Here is a 22,110-nt window from a genome sequence, read left to right as displayed (position 1 = left end):
TACAGGCAGAGGAGAGGAAAGAGGCCGTGTTACCGCAGGGATGTCGCCACTGCTTGGGCGTTGGCCAGGATCGGCTGCTGAAGGCAGCTGCCTTGTTGTGTTTGCTTTAAAATCGGATTGTAAAAAAAGAGGGTCTGGGTAGTAGGATGCCAAAACCCCCTGGGGCCTGGAATTCCCAAAGCCCAAGGCCCATGCCGCAGCTTCCCAGGATCCCAGCACATAGCACTGCTCCTGTCTGCAGCTGCTGCCTGGAGGGGGCACTCACACCTGCTGCTTGTTAGCCCAGTTCCTGTTGGTGCCATTGATGTTCTCTGTCTGTTGCCAGTGGGCATCCATGTGCACACACAGTCATGGTGACTTGGGGCTCACTGGTCACTGAGAGACTGAGCTGTGTGCCCATAACACTTGGCTCCCGGCCCACTATTTATAGATCCAGGGCTAAGCACACGGGTCTGATTGATCTGAAAGAGGTTTCATCTCTAGGGTTAATTGTGGGTTGGCCCTTCCCAAGGAGAAAGGGAGGGGGGCGGTGGGAAGAGAAAACTCAGAGACTACCTGGAAAGAAAGAAAGGAATGAAGGGAGCATGTGAAAAAATCTTCAGTGCATCCACCCTATTAGCACATTCTTATTCTTGTTTTTAAGCATAACCATATTCAGTTTTTAACTGTCTCACAGATTTCTTTTGGCTTTCTGTTACCATATGAGTAGCTGTACTGGGAATTCTTTGGAAACTTGTAGAGCACAAGATTATTTTTGGCTGCCTCTGCTGAGTTGGCATGTGTGTGTGTGTGTGTGTGTGTGTGTGTGTGTGTGTGTTAGGGAAGAGGGAATGGTTGTGGATCAAATATGGACCCAGAGTCAGGCAGAACCTTTGAGTAGTAGCTCCAATAGATGAGGCTTCAAACCTTATGCCCAAAGACCGCTCGGGACCCCCACTCCTCACCTGCTCCTTCCCAGCACCTGCATCTGAGGCTGATTCTCCCCAATGTCACCCTCCCTGTGGGCTTCATTTGATTTTCCAGCAAGGGAACGAAGAGGTAAGGAAGGGACCAGTGTTTCTGAAAAGGAAATTTAAGAAATAAACCATCTACCCTCTAAGAAGAAAAGAAAAAAGGGAGAGAGGGTATTGAGAAACAGGTCTTAGGAGATGCAGACGGTCTTAGGGGAGTTGTTAATGCCATAAAAAAAGCATCTGCTGTGGGGCGCCTGGCTGGCTCGGTCAGTTCAGCATCTGACTCTTGATCTTAGCTCAGGTATTGATCTCAGGGTCATGAGTTCAAACCTGGTGTTGGGCTCCACACTGGGCATGGAGCCTACTTTAAAAAAAATTTAAAAATTGAAAGAAATCATCTGCTTTAAGGTTTTGACTCGCCTGGTATGTTCCTCATCTTTCTGACCTGCTGTCCAGCACGGCCAGTGTTTTTTGTGCTTTCACGCTGGGGCTCTTATCAGGTTTTGGGAATTCACGGTGAAGCCAGAGGCCTAGTCTCAGTCTGATATTTTGATTTCCTTTTCCTCCTGCCCTTCCTCCTGCCTTGCCTCTTCCCCTTGTCCCCCACCCTCTTCCTTTTTCCCAGCTTCCAGAGCTGCGGCCGGTCGATCGAACCCACGAGGAGATGATTCCTCATGAAGAGCCTGGATCCCCTACAGAAATCAAATGTGACTTTCCATGTATCAGACTAAACCCAGAGCCAGCCAGACAGTGAAACAGTCACCGTGGAGGGGGGACGGCGAAAAATGAAATCCAACCAAGAGCGGAGCAACGAATGCCTGCCTCCCAAGAAGCGCGAGATCCCCGCCACCAGCCGGCCTTCTGAAGAGAAGGCCGCCGGGCCGCCGAGCAACAACCACCGGGCGGAGGCTGGGGCATGGCTCCCGGGCAACCCCGGGGGCCGCGCCCCCGGGGGCGGCAGGCACGGCCCGGCGGGGACTTCGGGGGAGCTCGGTTTACAACAGGGAATAGGTTTACACAAAGCGCTGTCCACGGGGCTGGACTACTCCCCGCCCAGCGCGCCCAGGTCCGTCCCGGCGACCAGCACGCTGCCCGCGGCGTACCCTCCCCCGCAGTCGGGGACGCCGGTGTCCCCCGTGCAGTACGCTCACCTGCCACACACTTTCCAGTTCATCGGGTCCTCCCAGTACAGCGGGCCCTACGCCGGGTTCATCCCTTCACAGCTGATCTCCCCGACGGCCAGCCCCGTCACCAGTGCCGTGGCCTCTGCCGCGGGGGCCACCACTCCATCCCAGCGCTCCCAGCTGGAGGCCTATTCCACTCTGCTGGCCAACATGGGCAGTCTGAGCCAAGCCTCAGGACACAAGGCTGAGCAGCAGCAACAGCACCTGGGCAGGACGCCGGGGCTCATCACCCCGGGGTCCCCCCCACCCGCGCAGCAGAACCAGTACGTCCACATCTCCAGCTCTCCGCAGAGCGCCGGGCGCACGGCCTCTCCTCCGGCCATCCCCGTCCACCTCCACCCGCACCAGACGATGATCCCACACACGCTCACCCTGGGGCCCTCCCCCCAGGTCGTAGTGCAATACACCGACTCCGGCAGCCACTTTGTGCCGCGCGAGGCCGCCAAGAAAGCTGAGAGTGGCAGGCTGCAGCAGGCCATGCAGGCCAAGGAGCTCCTGAACGGGGAGGTGGAGAAGGGCCGGAGGTACGGGGCCCCGAGCTCGGCCGACTTGGGCCTGGTGAAGGCCGGCAAGTCCCTTCCTCACCCGTACGAGTCCAGGCACGTGGTGGTCCACCCCAGCGCCGCCGACTACGGCGGCCGGGACTCCTCGGGGGTCCGGGCCTCTGTGATGGTCCTGCCCACCAGCAACACCCCCGCCGCGGACCTGGAGGTGCAGCAGGTCACGCACCGGGAGGCCTCCCCCTCCACCCTCAACGACAAAAGCGGCCTGCACCTAGGGAAGCCCGGGCACCGGTCCTACGCGCTGTCACCCCAACAGGCTCTGGGCCCCGAAGGCGTGAAGGCCGCCGCCGTTGCCACGCTGTCCCCGCACACGGTCATCCAGACCCCACACAGCGCCTCGGAGCCTCTCCCGGTGGGACTGCCAGCCACCGCCTTCTATGCGGGGACGCAGGCGCCGGTCATCGGCTACCTGAGCAGCCAGCAACAAGCGATCACTTACGCCGGCAGCCTGCCCCAGCACCTGGTGATCCCCGGCACGCAGCCCCTGCTCATCCCGGTGGGCAGCGCCGACGTGGAGGGGTCGGGAGCAGCCCCCGCGATAGCCACCTCGTCGCCCCAGTTCGCGGCCATGCCTCACACCTTCGTCACCACCGCCCTTCCCAAGAGCGAGAACTTCAGCCCCGAGGCCCTGGTCACGCAGGCCGCCTACCCCGCCATGGTGCAGGCCCAGATCCACCTGCCCGTGGTGCAGTCGGTGGCGTCCCCCGCCTCGGCGCCCCCCACGCTGCCCCCCTACTTCATGAAAGGCTCCATCATCCAGTTGGCCAACGGGGAGCTGAAGAAGGTGGAGGACCTAAAGACGGAAGACTTCATCCAGAGTGCGGAGATCAGCAGCGATCTGAAGATCGACTCCAGCACGGTGGAGAGGATCGAGGACAGCCACCACCCCGGCGTGGCCGTGATCCAGTTTGCGGTTGGGGAGCACCGAGCACAGGTAATGTTCACCCCTCTCACCGGCACAGGTAGGGGCACCCACCATGCCCCCATCATCGTTCCCCTGGCAAGATGAGTGTCTTCCAAGAGGCAGGCCCGAATGTGCTGTGGGGAGAATTCAGGGTTTTCATATATACCCAGATTGTAGACCTATCCTCTTTCCTGACCAGGTTCTGTGAGAGAGATGAGCCCCAGTGCCCCAAGGCATCCGCTGTTTGTAATGAATTCACTTCCATGCTCCTGTAGACGGGGGCTGGTAAGGGACCATCCTCTGTAGGATTCCGAAAATCACCACTCAAGATTTTTTTTTTTTTTTTAGTTCTCTGGTTTAAATGAGGAACCCTGCTTGAGAAACGCTGCAGGGCTCAAGGGCCTTCTTGGGGTCATTGTGCTCTTTGTCCCTGTCAGGAAAAGACAGTGCTGGTCAGGGCGGGGACATTAGATGGCCACATCCCGTTCCAGCGTCTGTGTTTTAAAATGTAGGTGCTATTATCATTTAGGTGCGGTGAGGCCGACAGATGAGGACATGGCCTGCCATTGAAAAGGTAGCTTGTTCTACTCAGATCCCTAAAAGACGGGGTGTGCCATGCAGGGCCACCCGCGGGAGCACCAGGGTCAGTGAGGAGGCAGGGGGGACCAGGAGGGAACATGGCCAAGAGCCTGTATGGTAGTTTCCGTGGGAAAGAATGAGCAACATAGGGTAAGCAGACTGAGGATTGGCTGGTGTGAATAATTTCAGGGGGCTCTGGGGCATAGGGGCTATCCCTGGGTGTCTGATACCTGGGCCTGGAGTGATGAGGGCAGATAGATGTGAGAGCCCAGTGGAGGAGGTGGGTTGGGAGTGTGGGTGTTTGGTGTGCATGCGAAGCTAACCCCAGGAGGGGCAGTCTCTCCAGTCAGCCAGGCTCCAAGATGTCAAAAGCATCAGAATGTAGAAAATCAAAGGCATGGTTAACATTGTCTGGGAATCCCAAGGTGATCTCCTGTGCATGTAGTAAATAGGAACCCCAAGGGGTAAGATTCAGTCAAGGTCAGGTGTGTTAAAGCCTGGAAGTATTATTAACTCTGAATTTCTACAGTCTCATTCAGTCCTCTCTTTTACAGTGTCTTAAATCACTGAACGCTTCTATTCCACAGCCCCTTTATAGAAAACAGCACTCTCCCTGTCCAGGTGGCTTGGAGACAAACAGGTTTGGGCCCCAGGCTCGGGGCTTCCCTGCTGTCGAGCCCCTGAGCCCTGCTCTCCTGGGAATGTTTCCATGGAGGACTTTTTTTTTTTTTTTTAATATTTTATTTATTTGACAGAGAGAGACACAGCGAGAGAGGGAACACAAGCAGGGGGAGTGGGAGAGGGAGAAGCAGGCTTCCCGCTGAGCAGGGAGCCCGATGCGGGGCTCGATCCCAGGACCCCGGGATCATGACCTGAGCCGAAGGCAGACGCTTAACGACTGAGCCACCCAGGTGCCCCTCCATAGAGGACTTCGAAAAAACCCCAAAGTGACGGCGCCTCCTTCAACTCTGAGTTGAGAACGGTCAGGGCATAGGTGATGTTTGGGAAAACAAAACAAAAGAAAAACTCGTTAATGGTTTGAACTGTTCTGAGTGTATTTTTAAGAGATCAAGTTGCAGGGGAGGGGGGATTTTCCAGTGTTTTCCAGAAGGGCTTGTGAATGACCAGATGTGGGGTCTGACACAACGTCAGAGGCCCTACACTGCCAAGAACTTTTAGCCTCCGAAGATGTCTGTTCTTCTGGTGCAATGTCACCGTAGGCTTACAGTCTTTGGTAAGATCCAAGAGAGATTTCTCAAAGTTCAGATTAAAAAAAAAAATAGCAAAAATCAGGATTTTTTTTTTTTTAAGTGGCATCTTTATTTCGAACTCCCTGCCCGTCCGTAGGTGCGGCTCGCTCCCACCTGCCTGCACGCGTTGGAGGTGGGCATGGGTAGAAGGAAAACAAGTTGTTTTTAGCAAAGTTGTCTTCTAACAGACTCCAGGTGAAGCATGGAAAATAAACAAGAATGAAAGTGCATTTTTTCATGGCACCTTCAGCCGTTCAGGCGTTACTGTGAACGGGGGCAGGCACGGGAAGAGGTGTTATTTCGGAGAGCTGCTGGTTCCTTACCCGCACCTCTTTTCACCCTGATAATCGAGAACAGCTCCGGCTGCAGACAACATCTCCAAGACCCCGGCATCCGAGTGGATGCGAGCTTCCCAGGCCTCCCGAGGTTGCAGATGGACCCGGCATTCTGGAGAGGAAGCAGCTTCCTGTGTTTCCCTGCTCGGTACTTTGCACCATGGATGCTTGAATGATAGAGTAATTGGCTTCCCCATGAAGTCTCTTTTCCTTCCGGCAGCCAGACCACGAGTCTCTGCTGACAGCCAGGGTGCAAATTAGAAGGTAGAATCTTTGTCACGGCCTGTTCGCAGGTCTGTCAGGGCGGCCCCGCCTGGGGGTGCCGCATGCTGGGGAGGGCTGTCGCCTGCTAAAAAGGTGGCTTGCGTTTTGAGCTGGAGAAACAAAGTGCAAGGCCCCGACAGGGCCAATGATTTGTCGCTGTACCCAGAAGCCTATCAGAAACAGGCTGACATCATCACAGCTAAAATACTCCACCAGCTGTGCTCACCACGAGTGACAGAATCGGGATCAGGAGAGAATCAGAGGGAAAGTGAGAGGGGGAGGAGGAAGGGAGCCAGAGAGCTGATATCTGGATTTAATTTACGTTCCAAGGGCTGCGAACTTGCCTCCCTCACCATTGTGGTGCTGAGAAGTTTTCTCCCCTGGCCTGGAGGAGGATCAGCCGTGTCTTCTCAGCTCGTTAGAAATCACTCACACTTGCACCCACGGGGAGATTTAGGGATGTGCAAATTGTTTAACTTAATTAGCAAAATCACAAAATTGATGGGGGAAGTTGTGGGAGACGGGCTGGTTTTCTGCACAATAGCTGGATGGTTTTATGACTCCAATCATAAATCCCCGCGTGGAAAGAGAGCCACGGGGGTATGTGTGACCTCAGAAAACCTACGGTGAGCATCCCCTCCGGATGGTGGGGGAAGGCCACGCGAGCCTGGGCTCTGGTCGGCTGCCAGACAGGTTGTTTTCCCTCAGAGCTGCTGTTTTTCTCATCCCTGAAACAGGCAAATGATTCCTTATACAAGGTATATCGCGGGCCTCCTCCGTTTTTGCAATACTGGGCTTCTGTGCCTCGCAGGACAGGGCTTGTAGACACCACCAGCATTCGCTGACCAAAAACCGAAGGGGGACATGGAAGGAATCTTTGCAGACCTCATGCTCATCATCGGCCCGCAGACCTCATGCTCATCATCGGCCCACAGACCTCATGGGAACTGAAGCCATCCTGTCTAAAACAGAGGGCGGGGTTCGTTTTGGTGATTATTTTAAGGAGCTGAACTCCTAATTGTTACTGTGGAAAGACGCCTCCAGTGTTGTCTCCAGCTGAAGCTCCAGACGAGGCGGTGTGGGAGAAAAGCGCTGTCGCCAAGCTGTCACCGTCCCCGGGGCTCGGCCATCCCCGCTGCAGTGTTTTTCTGCATAAGGCAGTGTCTTTGTGCCCAGTCCTCTGGCCCGCTGCTGTGGGAGAGCGAAGGAGAATTCCAGGTGTGATCTGTTCCCACCAAATGCACCACCCGACACCTCCTTCTGGCCACTCTGTGTCTCCTTCCTCTTCTGTTCGGGGACAGGTAGCACATTCCACCCCAGGGAGGAGAGCCTGCCTGCATGTTCAGTGATTCTGGTTGAAACCCCGATGGACAACAGAATCACTTCCCTTGGGGCCTCACTCCCAAATATAATCCGCTGGATATTCTTCTCCAAGATTGTAAGTCCGTGGCAAGTCCCAGAGGGGATCCCCGGGGCAATAGTGGGAGCCAGTGCGGCTCAGCGAGAGGATGGGGGGCGTCCTCTGCTGCAGTGGGAAGCAGGTGAGCTGGTGAGCTGGTGAAGAAAATGCAGGACCAAAATACCTAAGTCTGGATCTATCTTCCACCCCTCCGTAGCGCTGGATCTGGTGCAAATCGTGTACGAATTAGTGCACAAATACTTTACTGTGCAAACCATCTCAGCCTTCCAGTCTGCTGACACAGTGGGAAGAATGAGGGTTGTTGTAAGGATTCAAGAAAATGTGTTCAAAGGAACCAGCGCACTGTGTAGCACCCGGTAGGCCCTTGACAATGTCCGTGACCGTCCCTGCTTCAATTTAGGGGGCTTTGGCCCTGGGAAGAGAAAGGTTAGGGGCGCCTAGGTGGTGCGGCCGGCTCTTGATTTCAGCTCAGGTCATGATCTCAGGGTCGTGAGGTCGAGCCCTGCATCTGGTTCCCCACTCAGCACAGAGTCTGCTTGAGAGTCTCTCTCCCTCTGCCCCTCCCATTCGTGCTGTCTCTAACATAAATAAATAAATCTTTAAAAAAGAGAGAGAGAAACGTTAGATTCTGAAAAAATAAATAAAAGGCTTCATGCTCTAAAAAAGAACCTATGAAAGGAGAGGCAGTCTAGAAATGTCCAGAAAGAAGGATGATGTTCCAGAGCACCCACACCGCTATTTCTCCAGGAGGAGCTAAATGCCCTCCTGCGTACAGCCCCGCTGTATTTCCCCGAGTGTGAGCTGGCCTGGAGGAATGCATTGGTGGCCCAGCCATCCACATCGGTAAGAGCCCCAGGAATGAAGGTTTCATGTGTCTTTCTTCTGCCAGGTGCCCACTGGGCGAGCCTCTGCCCAGGATGCCCCCCCCCCGCCCCGGGGAGCCTTCCACTTCCATCCGGCAAACCCTTTCTGCCTGTGAGCCGCCTGCCCATCCCTCTGTCTCATGCTCCCCAGGCTCAGCTTTTCTGAAGAGTACGCAAAACTTGCTCAGTCGAATTGTAGTGAATTTTATTTGTAAAGTGCTCTGGGGTGACACTTCCCTTGGACTGTGTCTTTCCTAACTGGCGAGCTGCTTATGTTATTAGGGCTGTCTCTCACTTCCCAGATCCTCCCGAGGTGACTGCTTCCCTTCACCTCCTTGGTGGCTGCTTAATATTCAGTGCCATTTACCTCTCATAGCTGTCCTGGGGGGCCACACGCGTGCGTGTGTGTGTGCGCGCGCGCACGCACATGCTAGTATTTTATAATGATGTGCTTACTGCACACCTGCCGACGGCTTTTCTTTCATTGCACTATTTCTAATTTGACTGCTATGTTCTGACTCATCAGTGGTAGCATTATGCTTTAATGGATTAGCTGGTGCCTAAAAATAGCCAAACTCATGCGAGCAGCACAGAGGTCTGTATGGTCCCTTAGCAGCCAAGGCAAACCGACTTGCCAGCATTTCACATGTGGGGCTTGGTGGGAATGAATCCTAATGTATCAAAAAATAGATAGTGACCTCCCCGTGTGCAAAAGCCCAGCGCTGGGGCTGTGGTCCAGTTGTCGGTGATAATCCTCCTCTCGATGCTCACGCCAGAAAGGCTCCAACAGAAAGAAATGGTATCGAACCACATTTCTGTTGATGTGTCTGTGACCCCTCCAAAAAAAAAAAAGAAAAAGAAAAAGGCTCTCCTTTAGTCTATGTGTGATATACGTGCCCCTAACCAGGGAATCTTATGTGTATTATGGAAGCAGACTCTCATTGTTGCTTATAGCTGTTTTTTAGTTAATAGACTTTATTGTTTAAAGTAGTTTTAAGTTAAAAAAAAAAAACTGAGCAGAAAGTAGAGGGATTCCCAGACACAGAGTTTCCCCTATTATCAAAATCGTGCACTTGTGTAGTGCATGTGTTACAACCCGTGAGCCAGTATTGATACATGATTATTAACCATAAAGCTTACGTTAAGACTCATTCTTCGTGCTGTACATTCTATGGGTTTTGACAAATGCATCATGTCATGTATTCAGCATTGCTGTATCATTCAGAGTAGTTTCACTGCCCTAAAAATCTATGTTTCCTGTGCATCCTGCCCATCCCCACCCCCACCCCGGAGCCCGGGCAACCCAACCACTCATCTCTTCCTGTCTCTGTAGTTCTGCCTTTTCCAGAATGTCATGTAGTTGGAATCACACAGTATGTAGCCTTTTCAGACTGGCTTCTGTCACTTGTCAATATGCATTTAAGGTTCTTCCATGTCACTTAGTGGCTTTGATCGCTCATTTCTTTTTAGCAGAGACTAATACGTTGTTTTCCTAAGGCATACCTTTTAAGACCCTAGAGGAGGAGGGCAGGTGGGATAGAATTCTGTGTGTCTGAGAGCTGCTCCAGCCACCTGTTGAGTCAGATCCTAATGGGGCCTCCCTGCAGTGGAGGCCCTGGGAGCCAGCCTACAGCGTATGAGGAGAACCCAGCATGTCAGTCGGGATCTGTGTTTGGGGGCGTCTCTGAGCTAGGGTGTGGGTTTACCGAACAACCCTGAAACACTTCCACCAAAGACTGAGTCAGGTTTTAGCATTAACGTGATTAAATGTTTTAAATAGAACACTCACAGATATTCTTACACTCGACTGAAGAGTTGTGACTGTTTTTAATAATGATTTTTAAACACTGGAGAAAATGGGTCTCTCACTTAGCCCTGTAATCATTGCTCCATGTTGAGAACATAATCATGCACACTGGCCTTTAAGTAAAGCAGATTGGCTTTTTTTTTCTCCTGGTAAAACAGGATCAAGGATTTCACTTGCAGACAAAGTTGGCAATTCCCAACTTAATAATTTCACCAAAAGCAAGCCATGTTCACTGAAGCCCAGCTTCTGAGAGATCTTGCTGATCCCGGGTAGGGGCAGAATTTGTACGTTTGGGATAGTGTCAAGCAAAAATGTTTTGTAAAACAGATGCCCTTCACATTTGTGAAAACAGGGATTCTCGTGGAGGAAAGGGGAGACATATTTAAACAACAGACGTTTTGTTTTCTTTATATCTTGTTTTTGGTGGTATGTACATATGTGTGTATATAGACATAGCACCAATCTAAGATTGAAATATACACCCAAACAGCAAAAATATGTGGATACGCATACAGTGTTTAGATACAGTAGTTGTTGACTAAGTAGTTAAAAGAATTTTATTAAACTTACACACAGAAGAGCTAAAAATGATCTTAAAAGCCAGTCATTAGCCAGACCAGGAAGGTGACGTTGAATAAATAATCATCAGCCCGGAAGCGAGGATGTGTTGCCTCTCTGTCTTGGTTCTTCCATCCTGAATAGAAATTGGAGGTGATCGTTTTAGAGGAGTTGATTTGGGGTGGGGGGGTGCTGGAGAGAGGGAGGGGTGGGCAGATTTCTCATAGAAGCAGCGGTGAGCCTGCCGCAGCAGGAGGAGGGCAAGAAAGGGTGGAAAAGGACGGGCGGTAACCCGCCCCTAAAAAGGAAAGGTGCTGGCTACAAGGCATCCAGAGATGAAAGGCAGACGGGCCTCAAGCTGACATAGGACAAAGGCTATTCGTGCTCACATTTCATCCTGCAGACTGCTCAAAGTGTTTGGAAAAGAATGTATTTATGGGTTGAAAAAAAAATGGGCCGTGTTGAGCCGCCAGAAGTTATGTAACATGCTTGGGTTTTATATGGCACTGCCCTCCTGGATATATTTTCCTTGGGGTTTCATCAGAGACTCTTTGAACCCCAGGATGATCATGAAATGAATTAATGATTATTAGCACATCTGAAAGAGCAAAAGGGAACTCAGGAGTGGAGAGAAAGCAACTGAAGTGTGATTCGGTGAAATCAAGATGAGTTGAGGCAGCGATCACTCAGCCCAGAAAGCTGCTGGTTCAGGGGTGAGCCAGACTGCTCTTCTCCCTGGGGAGGACCGGAAGTCCAATTTAGTCCTGGCTGATGAAAAGAAACAAGGACAGGCAGAGCCTTCTGGCGTCTAAACATTGACCTCTGTTGGCCATTGGTGCCATTACAGTGTTTTTACGTAGGGAAAGCGAACACGGAACTGGTTATTCTTTTGGATTTTTACTGAGCACCTGTTACACTCCAGGAAGTATTCTACACTCTGGTGAGAGAACAATGAGCGAAACAGGCAATATCTCCACCCTGGTGGAGCATATAGTCTTGGGGGAGTCTGGGGGAAGAGGTGGCACAAACAAATACGTAAGCAAATATAATAAGTGCTATGGGAAAAAAATAAAGCAGCCTAGAGAAGATGGGGATGCTAGGGATGGAGGGTCGTTACTTCAAATAGGGTGGTGGTCTGTGAAGCTCTCTCTGTAAAGGGGAACGGGAGGCAACAGTACACAGGGCAGGAAGGATCCCAAATGGAGGGAACAGCAGATGCACAGACCCAGAAGCTCGTGTCTTTTGGAGTTCAGTGAGGAGACCAGTGTCACTACAGTGCAGTGAGTTGTTCGTGGCGGCTTTTTCTCCCAGTGAGAAGCTGGCTTGGCCAGGGCAGTGGTGGTGGAGGCAGGAAGATATAGTCTCATTCTAGATATATTTGGAAGACGGAACTAACAGGATTTGCTTGTAATTTAGAGATGTGCAGTGTGAGAAAGAGCTGAGTAAATTATTCCCAGCACCTTGACCTGAACCCCTGGAAGCATGGGGATGCCATTCATGGAGAAGAACAGAGCAGACACCAGTAGGCAAGGGCCATACCAGGGGGGCTATTTGGGACACGTAAAGTTCGAGTTGCCAATAGACACCCAAGCGGACATCATCAGATAACATGGCTGCCATTATCCAACTCCACCCCTGTGAAGTTACTTGTTTCATTTGCATGTTCTGTCTCCCCACCGAAGGCAAGAACTGGATCTTCAACCAGAGGTACACTTTTCTAGTCCCCAACACTTACCAGGTGCTCAGGATTACATATTGAACGTTACTAAAACTGCAAACCCTGGAGTGTGAACACTTGATCAACAATATCTTGAAGCTCTTGGCACCATAGGGAAGACCCACGTGGGTCTCAAATTCAAGCAATTCACAGACTGATCATTCTGGTTTCAAGTAACATCATGTCACAAAATCCTACCTTCTTTGTTTCATCTCCCAAACAGTACAGCGTGTTTTGAGGTAGATAATGCTCCCCACCAAGGGAATTCCAAGGAGATCAACCTAACCATCTCTATTCTCACAGAAAAATCCCTTAGTGTGATTTCTTCATTAACTGTTAATGATCAGTTAACCTTTAAAAATGTTTGTGTCCTTCTGACAAACCTAATTATGAAATAAAAATAGATTTGTTATGAATACTTTAGTGTGCTTATTTGAGATATGTGCAACAAGAGTTTGACTTTCACCAAAGAAAGAGGAAAAAATTTATTTTAGGTCACATATATGCAGATCAAAAAAAATGCATCATCTAGATAATTCAGTCTACATAATTAGGGAGGAGAAAAATATTAGTGAGGATAAATATTAGCAAAGATAAGTAATTAGTGAGGGCAAAAATAACATTTGGCCTGAGCTATCCTGTCCACTGCTTACAATGATCAGATTATCTGAATAGTCTTTTGCTCCTGGTTTGCATAGACCCAGCTGAGGATGTGCGGTGTGGTATCTTTTCCCAGGATAGCAGAGCTTCTCTGGGAGGAGACAAAGCCAGAATTTAGGAGGAAGGGACCAAAAGCAAGCCTTTGAAGTGGTAGAGAAGACCTTCCCCAACCTATCCAGGTTAAAAATAAATTCTATTATTATCAGCTCTTTTTAGTCCACAGCTCAAATAATCTTCTCTCTCCTCATCACTTTCATGAATTTTTAGGTGGGGTCTTCAAGCTATGGACCACGTTACAACATTTAATTCCAAGACTTGTCTTGGGAGTTTTGAGATGAAAGGGTAAGGAAGGGATTTCAAAATGCCCCCAAACATTATGATGTATATTATGGGAAGCATATGCATCTGCATCATAGCTTTTGGAGTGATCAGCAATGTTACCTCTTATAAAGGCCTTGAAGACATTTCTCCTTAAAAATGAATCTACAGATACTTGGTAACATGTGGACGTTTTCAGTTAGATTTGTCTACAAGTATACAGTAAATGTTATATTCAGAACATGAAATGTTGGCTGCTCTGAGGGGTTTGTATAATATGGCTCACACACCAAGAACCTGACCATTAGCAGGTGTCAGACTGTCTGTCAGCAAGGAGACACAGACTCTACCCAAGTACAAGGGATCATGTAGGAAAACACAAAGTCATAATAGAGGCCAGTGTGTTTAGAAATTGGGTTTGTAGTGTTATGGACATTACATTACCTCTGACCAGTATTAGGCGGGGATAAGCAAATAGATTCTTAGGAGGTATTTACACTAGAGAACTTTGTTTCTCTGACTTTCAATTGCAGCTAAACAATCCCCACTTGAAGTAGGATTTGTTCCTTCTGCTTGGTGTATGATGTTAATGGCTCTAAGAGGTTTGGGACAGGATTTATGGAGCCAGCTCCAGGCTGGTCCTCCCACTTGGAACTTGGTGGGCATCCCCATCTGATACTGTAACTTGTAGGTATCTTTGTACATACGTATATGCAAATACATATATGTGTGATATAATGTTAGTTCTGTAATTAAATATCAGCCTCATCACCCATTATGTAGGGAGATGAGAATTGTATGAGTAGATGTAAGGCAGACACTATTCCACAATTTTCTGAACAATGAAATAAAGCGATGAGCTTGTGCCATTGGATCTTACTTATTTCAACTAACATTTATCACTGTTGGGGGTAGTGGAAATGTTAAATTCATCTCTTTTAGTGGCATTATAATATCTTTGTTCACAGGGGCAGAGATAGGAGCATAGGGAAAGAAAATGGGTTTTGGGGGCCAAAGACTGGGATTAAATCACTATTCCATCAGCTCATAGTTATGATGTTAGGCAAGTGATTAAATCTCTCTGAGACTGTAGTTCCTTATTTGTAAAATTGGAACACTAGTACTTTTTTTTCACTAGTCTGCTGTGAGCATAAACAAAATACTTTTTGTGAAGTTTGTACCTAAATGTTTGACAGGTAGTAGACACTCAAAAATTTTTAGCTCTCTTTACATTATTATAATAGCCCAGAACAATTCCCCCCCCCCCGATAATATGCACATTTATATGGGCTCACGCTCACACACACTCTAGAGTAATAAACTTGAACATTCACTCCAGTTGTTCCCTCTAAAAATACTTACGACTTTTATGGAACAAATAAAGTACATCATTCAAGAAGCGTGTGTACAACTAAATCAATCATAGTTATCAAAAAAGATAAAGTAGGTAAAATAGAAAGCCACAGTCCATATCACATGGAAATTTACTACTTTTTAGATTTGGGGGGGGGATATTTTAATTACTTCTGTGTTTGTGTATGTGTGTCTGTGTAAAAATTCAACAAAGCATTTTTAATATTATTATATATAGTCAATATTATTTTGATTTACCCACATCTATCATTTTCATTGTTCTTTGTTCCTTCCTGCATCTACAAACTTCCATCTAGATCGATTTCTTTCTCTACATAAAGAAGACTCGGTAGTATTTTCTTTAGTGCGGATCTACTGGTGGTGAATTCTCTTAATTACCGTTTGTCTGAAAAATGTATTTTGCCTTACTTCCTGAAGGCTCCTTTTGCTCAATATAGAATTCTTGGTTGGCAAGTCTTTTTCTTGAGTGTTTTAAAGATACTCCATTGTCTGCTAGATAAAACAGTTCCATTTTTTAAGTCAATAAATTTTTATTTAAGAGATTTCACATGGGATTCCTTCCACTGCGGATCACCTTAGCCCCTCCAAAGTGGGAGTCACAATCTTCAAAATCGCCTGTCTACAAAGAACTTTTGTTCCATCCACAGTTGTCACTGTCAGTCAGCCTACGGTTCTTATGGTTGGGCTTCTCTCATCTCCACATGAATATGGACAGACTTCACAGACTCCCCACCTGTAATCTTTGCACTTGCTTTTGGTTTTGTTTAGCTCACAGACAAAGACTTAGACAAGTGGGAAAAAACAAATCCTCTTGCAACCCAGAACTCATTGTTCAATGGGAATTTTGATACAGGTGAGAAGGAACATGATACCCAAAATAGTTCCATTCTTTTTAGTGAGAAGTCAACTATGAATTTAATTGTTGCCTATTTGGAGGTAATGCATATTTTATTCTGGAGACTTTGGGGATTTTCTTTTCCTATCTTTGGTTTGTAGCAGTTTAGCTGAGTCCTGCTGAGGTGAGAAATTCTTTTTCTTTTTCCTGCTTGGGGGTTAGGCCTTCTTGAATCTGCAGGTTATTGTCTCATATCAATTTTGGAAAATTCTGAGCTATCATTTCCTCAAAAGTATTCCTCCTGCCCTATGATCTCCCTCTTCTCCTGGTATGATTCAATTTATGTGTCTGTTAGACCTTCTCAGTGTGTCTTCTATGTCTCTCACCTCTCCTCTCCTCTGTGTTAGCTATCTTTTTGTCTCTGTGTCTCATTCTGTATAGTTCCTTCCAAAGCACTAATTAAGGAATCCAGTTCGCCAGTTCTCTCATCAACCACATTTATTCTGTTGGAAAATCCATTGCAGTCTCCTGATTTTAGTGAATGTATGTTTCTTTATTCTAGAATTTCCCTGGATCTTTTGAAAACAGATTCTAGTTCTCTACCAAAACCCTCAAACTTGTCTTTAATCTCCTTAAATATTGTAAACATAGGTCATTTTAATGTCTGTATCTGATGACTCTACTTCAGAAGCCCCTGTGGGTCTGTTTCTATTATCTGTTGTTTCTATTGGTTTTTTATTCATGTCCTCTGGTCTGTTCATGGACCTTGCCCCTCTTTTTTAATTGAGTGTCTTTTATTTGAAAAACTGTGGAAATAATTCAAGACCTTAACCCAGTTTCAGGGGTTAAGATGATTAAAATCTGAGTTTCAGACCTTGAGAGGGCCTGTCTACTTCTGGTTCACCTTACTTCTAGAGTACAGCACTCAGCACTTTGGGGTCACAGCCCAAAAGAGTAGAGCTCACCAGAAAGCACCCTCCCTTGGTACACCTGAAGGGTACCCTGAATTTCATTCCCTACTCCCCCATCCCCCACCCCCTTGAGATTACCAGAGGTCTACTTGGTTTTGAAACTGCTCAAGTTTGAAACGTGCAGATGCCCTCAGGGGAAAATAGGTTTAAATCTCTCAGCCATCACCCTTTTCTGAGCCTTACCTGGTGGTTTTTCATTATCTTATTTTCTGTCTAATGCCATAAGAAATCATTTTTTACATTTCGCCCTTAATTTTTGTTTGGTTGGTTTTTGTTCAGAGCATTTAGTTGTCCTCAGTGAGAAGATTGTTCCAGATTACCTAGTCTGTTATCCCTAGAAAAGCCATTGAAAATTGACTCTTTAACTACTTCATTGTTTTTTTTTCTTTTTTATATAGCATAAAGTTGAAGAAAAAAAATTTCTATGAAAATTAAACTGTTAGAACCTCAAGTGCATTTCAACCTAATTTAATGGCAACAGTAGGACTTTCACTGGACACTATCTCCTTGCTTTGCTCACCTATCCCTATTTCCGGGAGTGTCTTCTCCTTGCAACCACACCTGTACTCCACTCCCCGTTACATTTTAAAACTCAGCAGAGTGTATCCTCATCCAGGAAGACTTCCTTAATCACCTCCTCTTCAAACTGGTCTATGCCTTTCCTCTGCCCTCCAGCAACTTAATGTTGGTATTCAGTATTATAACCCCACTCGCCACATTGATCAGCAATTGTGTTCATGTGCCTCTTTTGCCCACTTGATTGTGAACTACTTTGGGACCAGGACTGGCTTTTTCAGTTTATTTCCTTAGCACAGTGCGCACATGGCACATGGTGGTAGAGAAAACAGCAAGCTCTTGAGAGTCTATTGAGCTTCCCCCACTTTTGATAGTTGTCTTCAAACAAATGCACAGGCTGATTTGAGTACCTGGTGCTTGACCCTGGATGGACCAAGTACTTGAGCTCTCTATGTCCTAAATTTTACCCTCTCCCCAACATTGTCCACTCCTCAAACCTTCCAAATGTTGCCCAGCCTTCAGGGTCCCAGGGAAGCCCTCCCTCTTTACTACAGCCTTCACTGGTTCTGCTCCCCTCAATTCCTGAGTACACACTCATGTATCGGATAAATATTTATTAAGCTTCAACCATGTGCCAGGGGCCCTTTCAGGGGCCAGGGATACAGTGATAAACAGGGAAGTGCTGCCTGCACACAGTCTCACTCTGATTCCTAATTAGCCCTATCATACATGAGAATAGCATTTTTCCAATGAGCTGATAAAGTATAAGAGTGTATCTTGTGCTCGAGTCCCCTGCAGAGCCTGGCTCAGTGCTGAACACTAAGTATCTGTCCTGGCATCCTTGGGGGCCGATCCATTTGTTTTAAAGGAGGCCAGCTAGAGAGCTGACACTTAGTAAAATGGTATTTTGAATACTAAAGGCACTTTTACTGGCTTCTTCCCAGCACCGATATATGGTAGGTACACATACAGCCCCAAATCAAGAGGCTCATATGTGTGTGTTGGTGGATGAGGCTTGGGGAACGAAGTCTTCCCCCTCCCCCCCCAAATCTGGCTCATGCACGTGTGGGTGTGTATGGCATAAAACAAGAATCAGATGTCTTCATCATCCCTTTGCCTGTCTGTCTCTCCCTGTTTCCACAGGTCAGCGTGGAGGTTTTGGTAGAGTACCCTTTTTTTGTGTTTGGACAGGGCTGGTCATCCTGCTGTCCGGAGAGAACCAGCCAGCTCTTTGATCTGCCGTGTTCCAAACTCTCAGTTGGGGATGTCTGCATCTCGCTGACCCTCAAGAACCTGAAGAACGGCTCTGTTAAAAAGGGCCCACCCGTGGATCCCGCCAGCGTCCTGCTGAAGCATTCAAAGACCGACATCCTGGCAGGCAGCAGACACAGGTACGCGGAGCAGGAGAACGGCATCAACCAGGGAAGTGCCCAGATGCTGTCTGAGAATGGCGAACTCAAGTTTCCGGAAAAAATAGGATTGCCTGCAGCGCCCTTGCTCACCAAAACAGAACCCAGCAAGCCCACAGCGACGAGGAAGAGGAGGTGGTCGGCCCCGGAGACCCGCAAACTGGAGAAGTCAGAAGACGAGCCACCTTTGACTCTTCCTAAGCCTTCTCTAATTCCTCAGGAGGTTAAGATTTGCATTGAAGGCCGGTCTAATGTAGGCAAGTAGAGGGAGTGTGGGGAAAAGGAAATTCGGCTCTCCCTTATCGTTTGTATCCAGATTACTGTACTGTAGGCTAAATAACACAGTATTTACATGTTACCCTCTTTAGGTTTCTGTTCTAACCTTGTCATTAGAGTTAGAGCCGGTGTTGCGCAGGAGACCGGTGCACTTGCTTTTCCAGGAGTGTCTGGCAATGACAGTGGGGGGGGAGGGGGGCGGGGCAGGGCCCCCCCACCCCCCGCCCCCGCGTGCAGGCTCCCGGCGTCCCGGTAGAAACGAAATGTGGCTTCCGAGCACCTGCCTTTTCCAGCCGCACAGAAGCCTCCACCGGGCGCTGATTCCGCCGCTTACCACCCCCCCACCCCACCCCACCCCACCCCACCCCGAGGAAGTTCTGCGGGGCAGGGAGCTGCGGGGGGGGGGGGGGGGCGGTGCGCGCGCGCGCGTGCACGTGGGGGGGCCACAGGTGCGCGGCCAGGGAGGCTCCCCTTCCCTCCGCCTCCCTCTGTCCCACTCTCTCCGGCCCTCAGCGCGGGCCTGGAGGCCCAGGGGGAAGGTCCTCGGGAGGTTCTGCCGTGCAAAACATCAGGAACCCAGCTGCAGGGCACGCCAGAGAGGCCTCAGACAGCACATGGAAAGCTAACCGTGTAAAAGATCCTTTTTTTTTTTTTCCTCCAACATATTTTACAATAAAAGCAACTTTTAATCCTATAGATATATATTTCCCCCTATGGGGCCTGACTGCACTGATATTTTTTTAGAGCAACTGCCACACGTGGGATTTCGTTTCTGCTTTACTAGGGCAGTGATGTCTCGAGGGTGTCCCGGTGGGCTGGGCGGCTTCTGCTCATCGCGGCCCGCACGGTGAGGGGGGCGGCGGCCGGGGTGGCAGAGGGTGGACACCCACTCTGGATTCCGTGCAGTGTTAGGAAAACCAATCAGGTTATCACATTGACTTCGCTCCCAAGAGGTAGACGCAAACTGCCCTTCAGACCGCTGCGGGAGCTCTTCTTCGCATTGGGTTTGCAAATCTTGTCTTTTAACTCTAGTACTGTTTATAGTTCATGACTATGGACAACTCGGGTGCCACTTTTTTCAGATTCCAGTGTGACGTGAGGAATTAGATTTTGAAGATGAGCATATATATTACTATCTCTAAGCACTTAAAATGCTGTTCACACTTTATTACCAAGCATCTTGGTCTATCATTCAACAAGTACTGTATCTCCCTTTAAACTCTTTGGGAAGAAAAACAAAACAAAACAAAAAAAAAAACTAAGTTGCTTTCTTTTTTTCAACACTGTAACTACATTTCAGCTCTGCAGAGTTTCTCACGAGCAAGATATTGGAAGTTTCAATGTGGTTTAAAGGGATGAATGTGAATTATGAACTAGTAGGTGACTATGAATGACCACCGAGTACAGCCTGACAGAAGGCACTTTTCACTTTGATGTTTGAGAAAGAATTAAAGGCATATGCAGAGCTGGCAGAGAAACTGAGAGAAAAGGGATGGAAAAAAGAATACTCATTTTTGTCCAGTGTTTTTCTTTTTAAGATGAACTTTTAAAGAACCTTGCGATTTGCACATCTTGAGTTTATAATTTGTGTGATATTCCTGCAGTTTTTATCCAATAACATTGTGGGAAAGGTTTGGGGGACTGAACGAGCATAAATAAATGTAGCAAAATTACTTTCTAACCTGCCTAAACTCTAGGCCATTTTATAAGGTTATGTTCCTTTCAAAATTCATTTTGGTCTTTCTACCACATCTGTCACAAAAAACAAAAAAACAAAAAAAAACAAAAAAAAACAGGTCTTAGCAGGACAACTCTGAGAATTTTCTTCAGACTCATTGAGAAAGTTTTCCATAAAGACATTTATATATGTGAGCAAGTTTTTTTTTTAAAAAAAACAATTACTTTATTATCGTTGATATTAATGTTATTTTCAGAATGACTTTTTTTTTTTTTCCATCTGAAATCAAATCGAGATTTTAATGTTTGGTACAAACCCAGAAAGGGTATATTTCACAGTTTAAACCTTTCATCCCCAGAGACCTGAAACATTGTTTGTGGGTTTTGAGTGTGTGTCTTAAAGTGCTTTTAAAAAAAATAAAGTTTTATAAGTAGGGAGAAATTTTTAAATATTCTTACTTGGAATGGCTACAGTTTATCTGAACACATAATTGGATTTTTCTTTGACGACTGAAAGTAGTACTTCTTGCGTTTCACAAATTTGAAAAAAAAATTCTAATGTCAACCCACATTGTGGCTATCGAGTACCCCATTATATTTAGCTCTCAGCAGAACTAATGATATTTATAAACCGTTTTCTGGGGTGTACCAAAAACATTTGAATAGGTTTCGAAGAGCTAGAACTGGTCCTTGACTTTCTGTGGATTTCATTACCCTCTCAGCATGCTAGCAGAGAGCTGGGTGAGCCCATTCTTGCGGTCATACTGCTTGTTTAGTGCTGTATTTTTTTTTTTTAATGTTTCTGCTCAGAGAACTTGCTTAATCTTCCATATATTCTGCTCAGGGCACTTGCAATTATTAGGTCTTGTTTTTCTTTTTCTTTTTCTTTTTCTTTTCTTTTTTTTTTTTTTTTGTAACCTTTGATGGTAAGAGGAATACGGGGCTGCCATATAGAGACTCTGTCCTCATCAGTACCACTATTTACAGAAACTCACGTGGACGCAGAAACACACACACACCACCTTTCGGCTTAACTTCCAGTATCGAACTCACTGGATCCTCAACACCAACACTAAAATGGGAAAATATACATGGTTTGGAGCAATAGGAACATCCCCATAATTTTTGTGCTTCTATTTCAGGTATAGGAATTACAAAATCATTGGTTCTTTCTAAACGTCGTCCCATTTCATTCTCTTGATTTTTTAGCGTGTGCAATACTTCCCGTGCCATAGGCCCGACCAGCGTGCTCTAAGTGAAAGCTCATTCCCCCGTTGGGCCCATCTTCCCTGTTCTGGCCAGAGAAGGGCTGGCGGGGAGGAGCCAGGAAGGGGAGAGCCTCCCGCAGCGAGCTCCCCACCTCGGATGCTGGGGCGGGAAGCTTTCAGGAGCCCCGTGTGTCTGTCACCATGTTGCAGAAAGAGCCAGTGAAGGAGAGCTAGGGGACGAGCTGCAGTCCCCCTGTCACCACGAGGAATGGTGAATGTCGAGTGTGGAGAGGGAGGAGGCAGGTTCATTTCTAAGGTGCACCCTGGAGCAAATAGAACCAGGATCGACCCATTCAATCTCCAGGGTGCTTTCCAGAGTGGACAGGTCCCTCCTCCTCCGGTCTGTGTCCTTGAGACTTTGAGCCGTGCCTCTGAGTGTGGCCTGATGTGTGTGTGTGTGTGTGTGTGT

The 22,110-nt window shown here is 47.8% G+C and overlaps 1 protein-coding gene and 1 non-coding gene across 2 annotated transcripts in view; both read left to right on the top strand.

Moving 5' to 3' along the window:
• Window positions 1–19,452, top strand: part of ATXN1 (ataxin 1) — a 242,775-nt gene extending 223,323 nt beyond the window's left edge. Inside the window, exons 5-6 of the mRNA XM_078055720.1 lie at window positions 1,579–3,634; window positions 18,215–19,452. Of these exons, the coding sequence (XP_077911846.1) occupies window positions 1,739–3,634; window positions 18,215–18,745 (2,427 nt within the window). The 5' untranslated portion in view covers window positions 1,579–1,738 and the 3' untranslated portion in view covers window positions 18,746–19,452. The remainder of the gene's footprint in view (window positions 1–1,578; window positions 3,635–18,214) is intronic.
• LOC118536271 (small nucleolar RNA SNORA40) lies at window positions 15,493–15,617 on the top strand. Its single transcript, XR_004917594.1, has one exon. It is a non-coding gene; the product is annotated as a small nucleolar RNA SNORA40 (small nucleolar RNA).
• Window positions 19,453–22,110: the final 2,658 nt, after the last annotated feature.

Source organism: Halichoerus grypus, chromosome 9, assembly GCF_964656455.1.
Source record: "Halichoerus grypus chromosome 9, mHalGry1.hap1.1, whole genome shotgun sequence".
In the NCBI taxonomy this organism is placed as follows: Eukaryota; Metazoa; Chordata; class Mammalia; order Carnivora; family Phocidae; genus Halichoerus; species Halichoerus grypus.
This window is presented reverse-complemented; position numbering and strand designations above follow the sequence as displayed.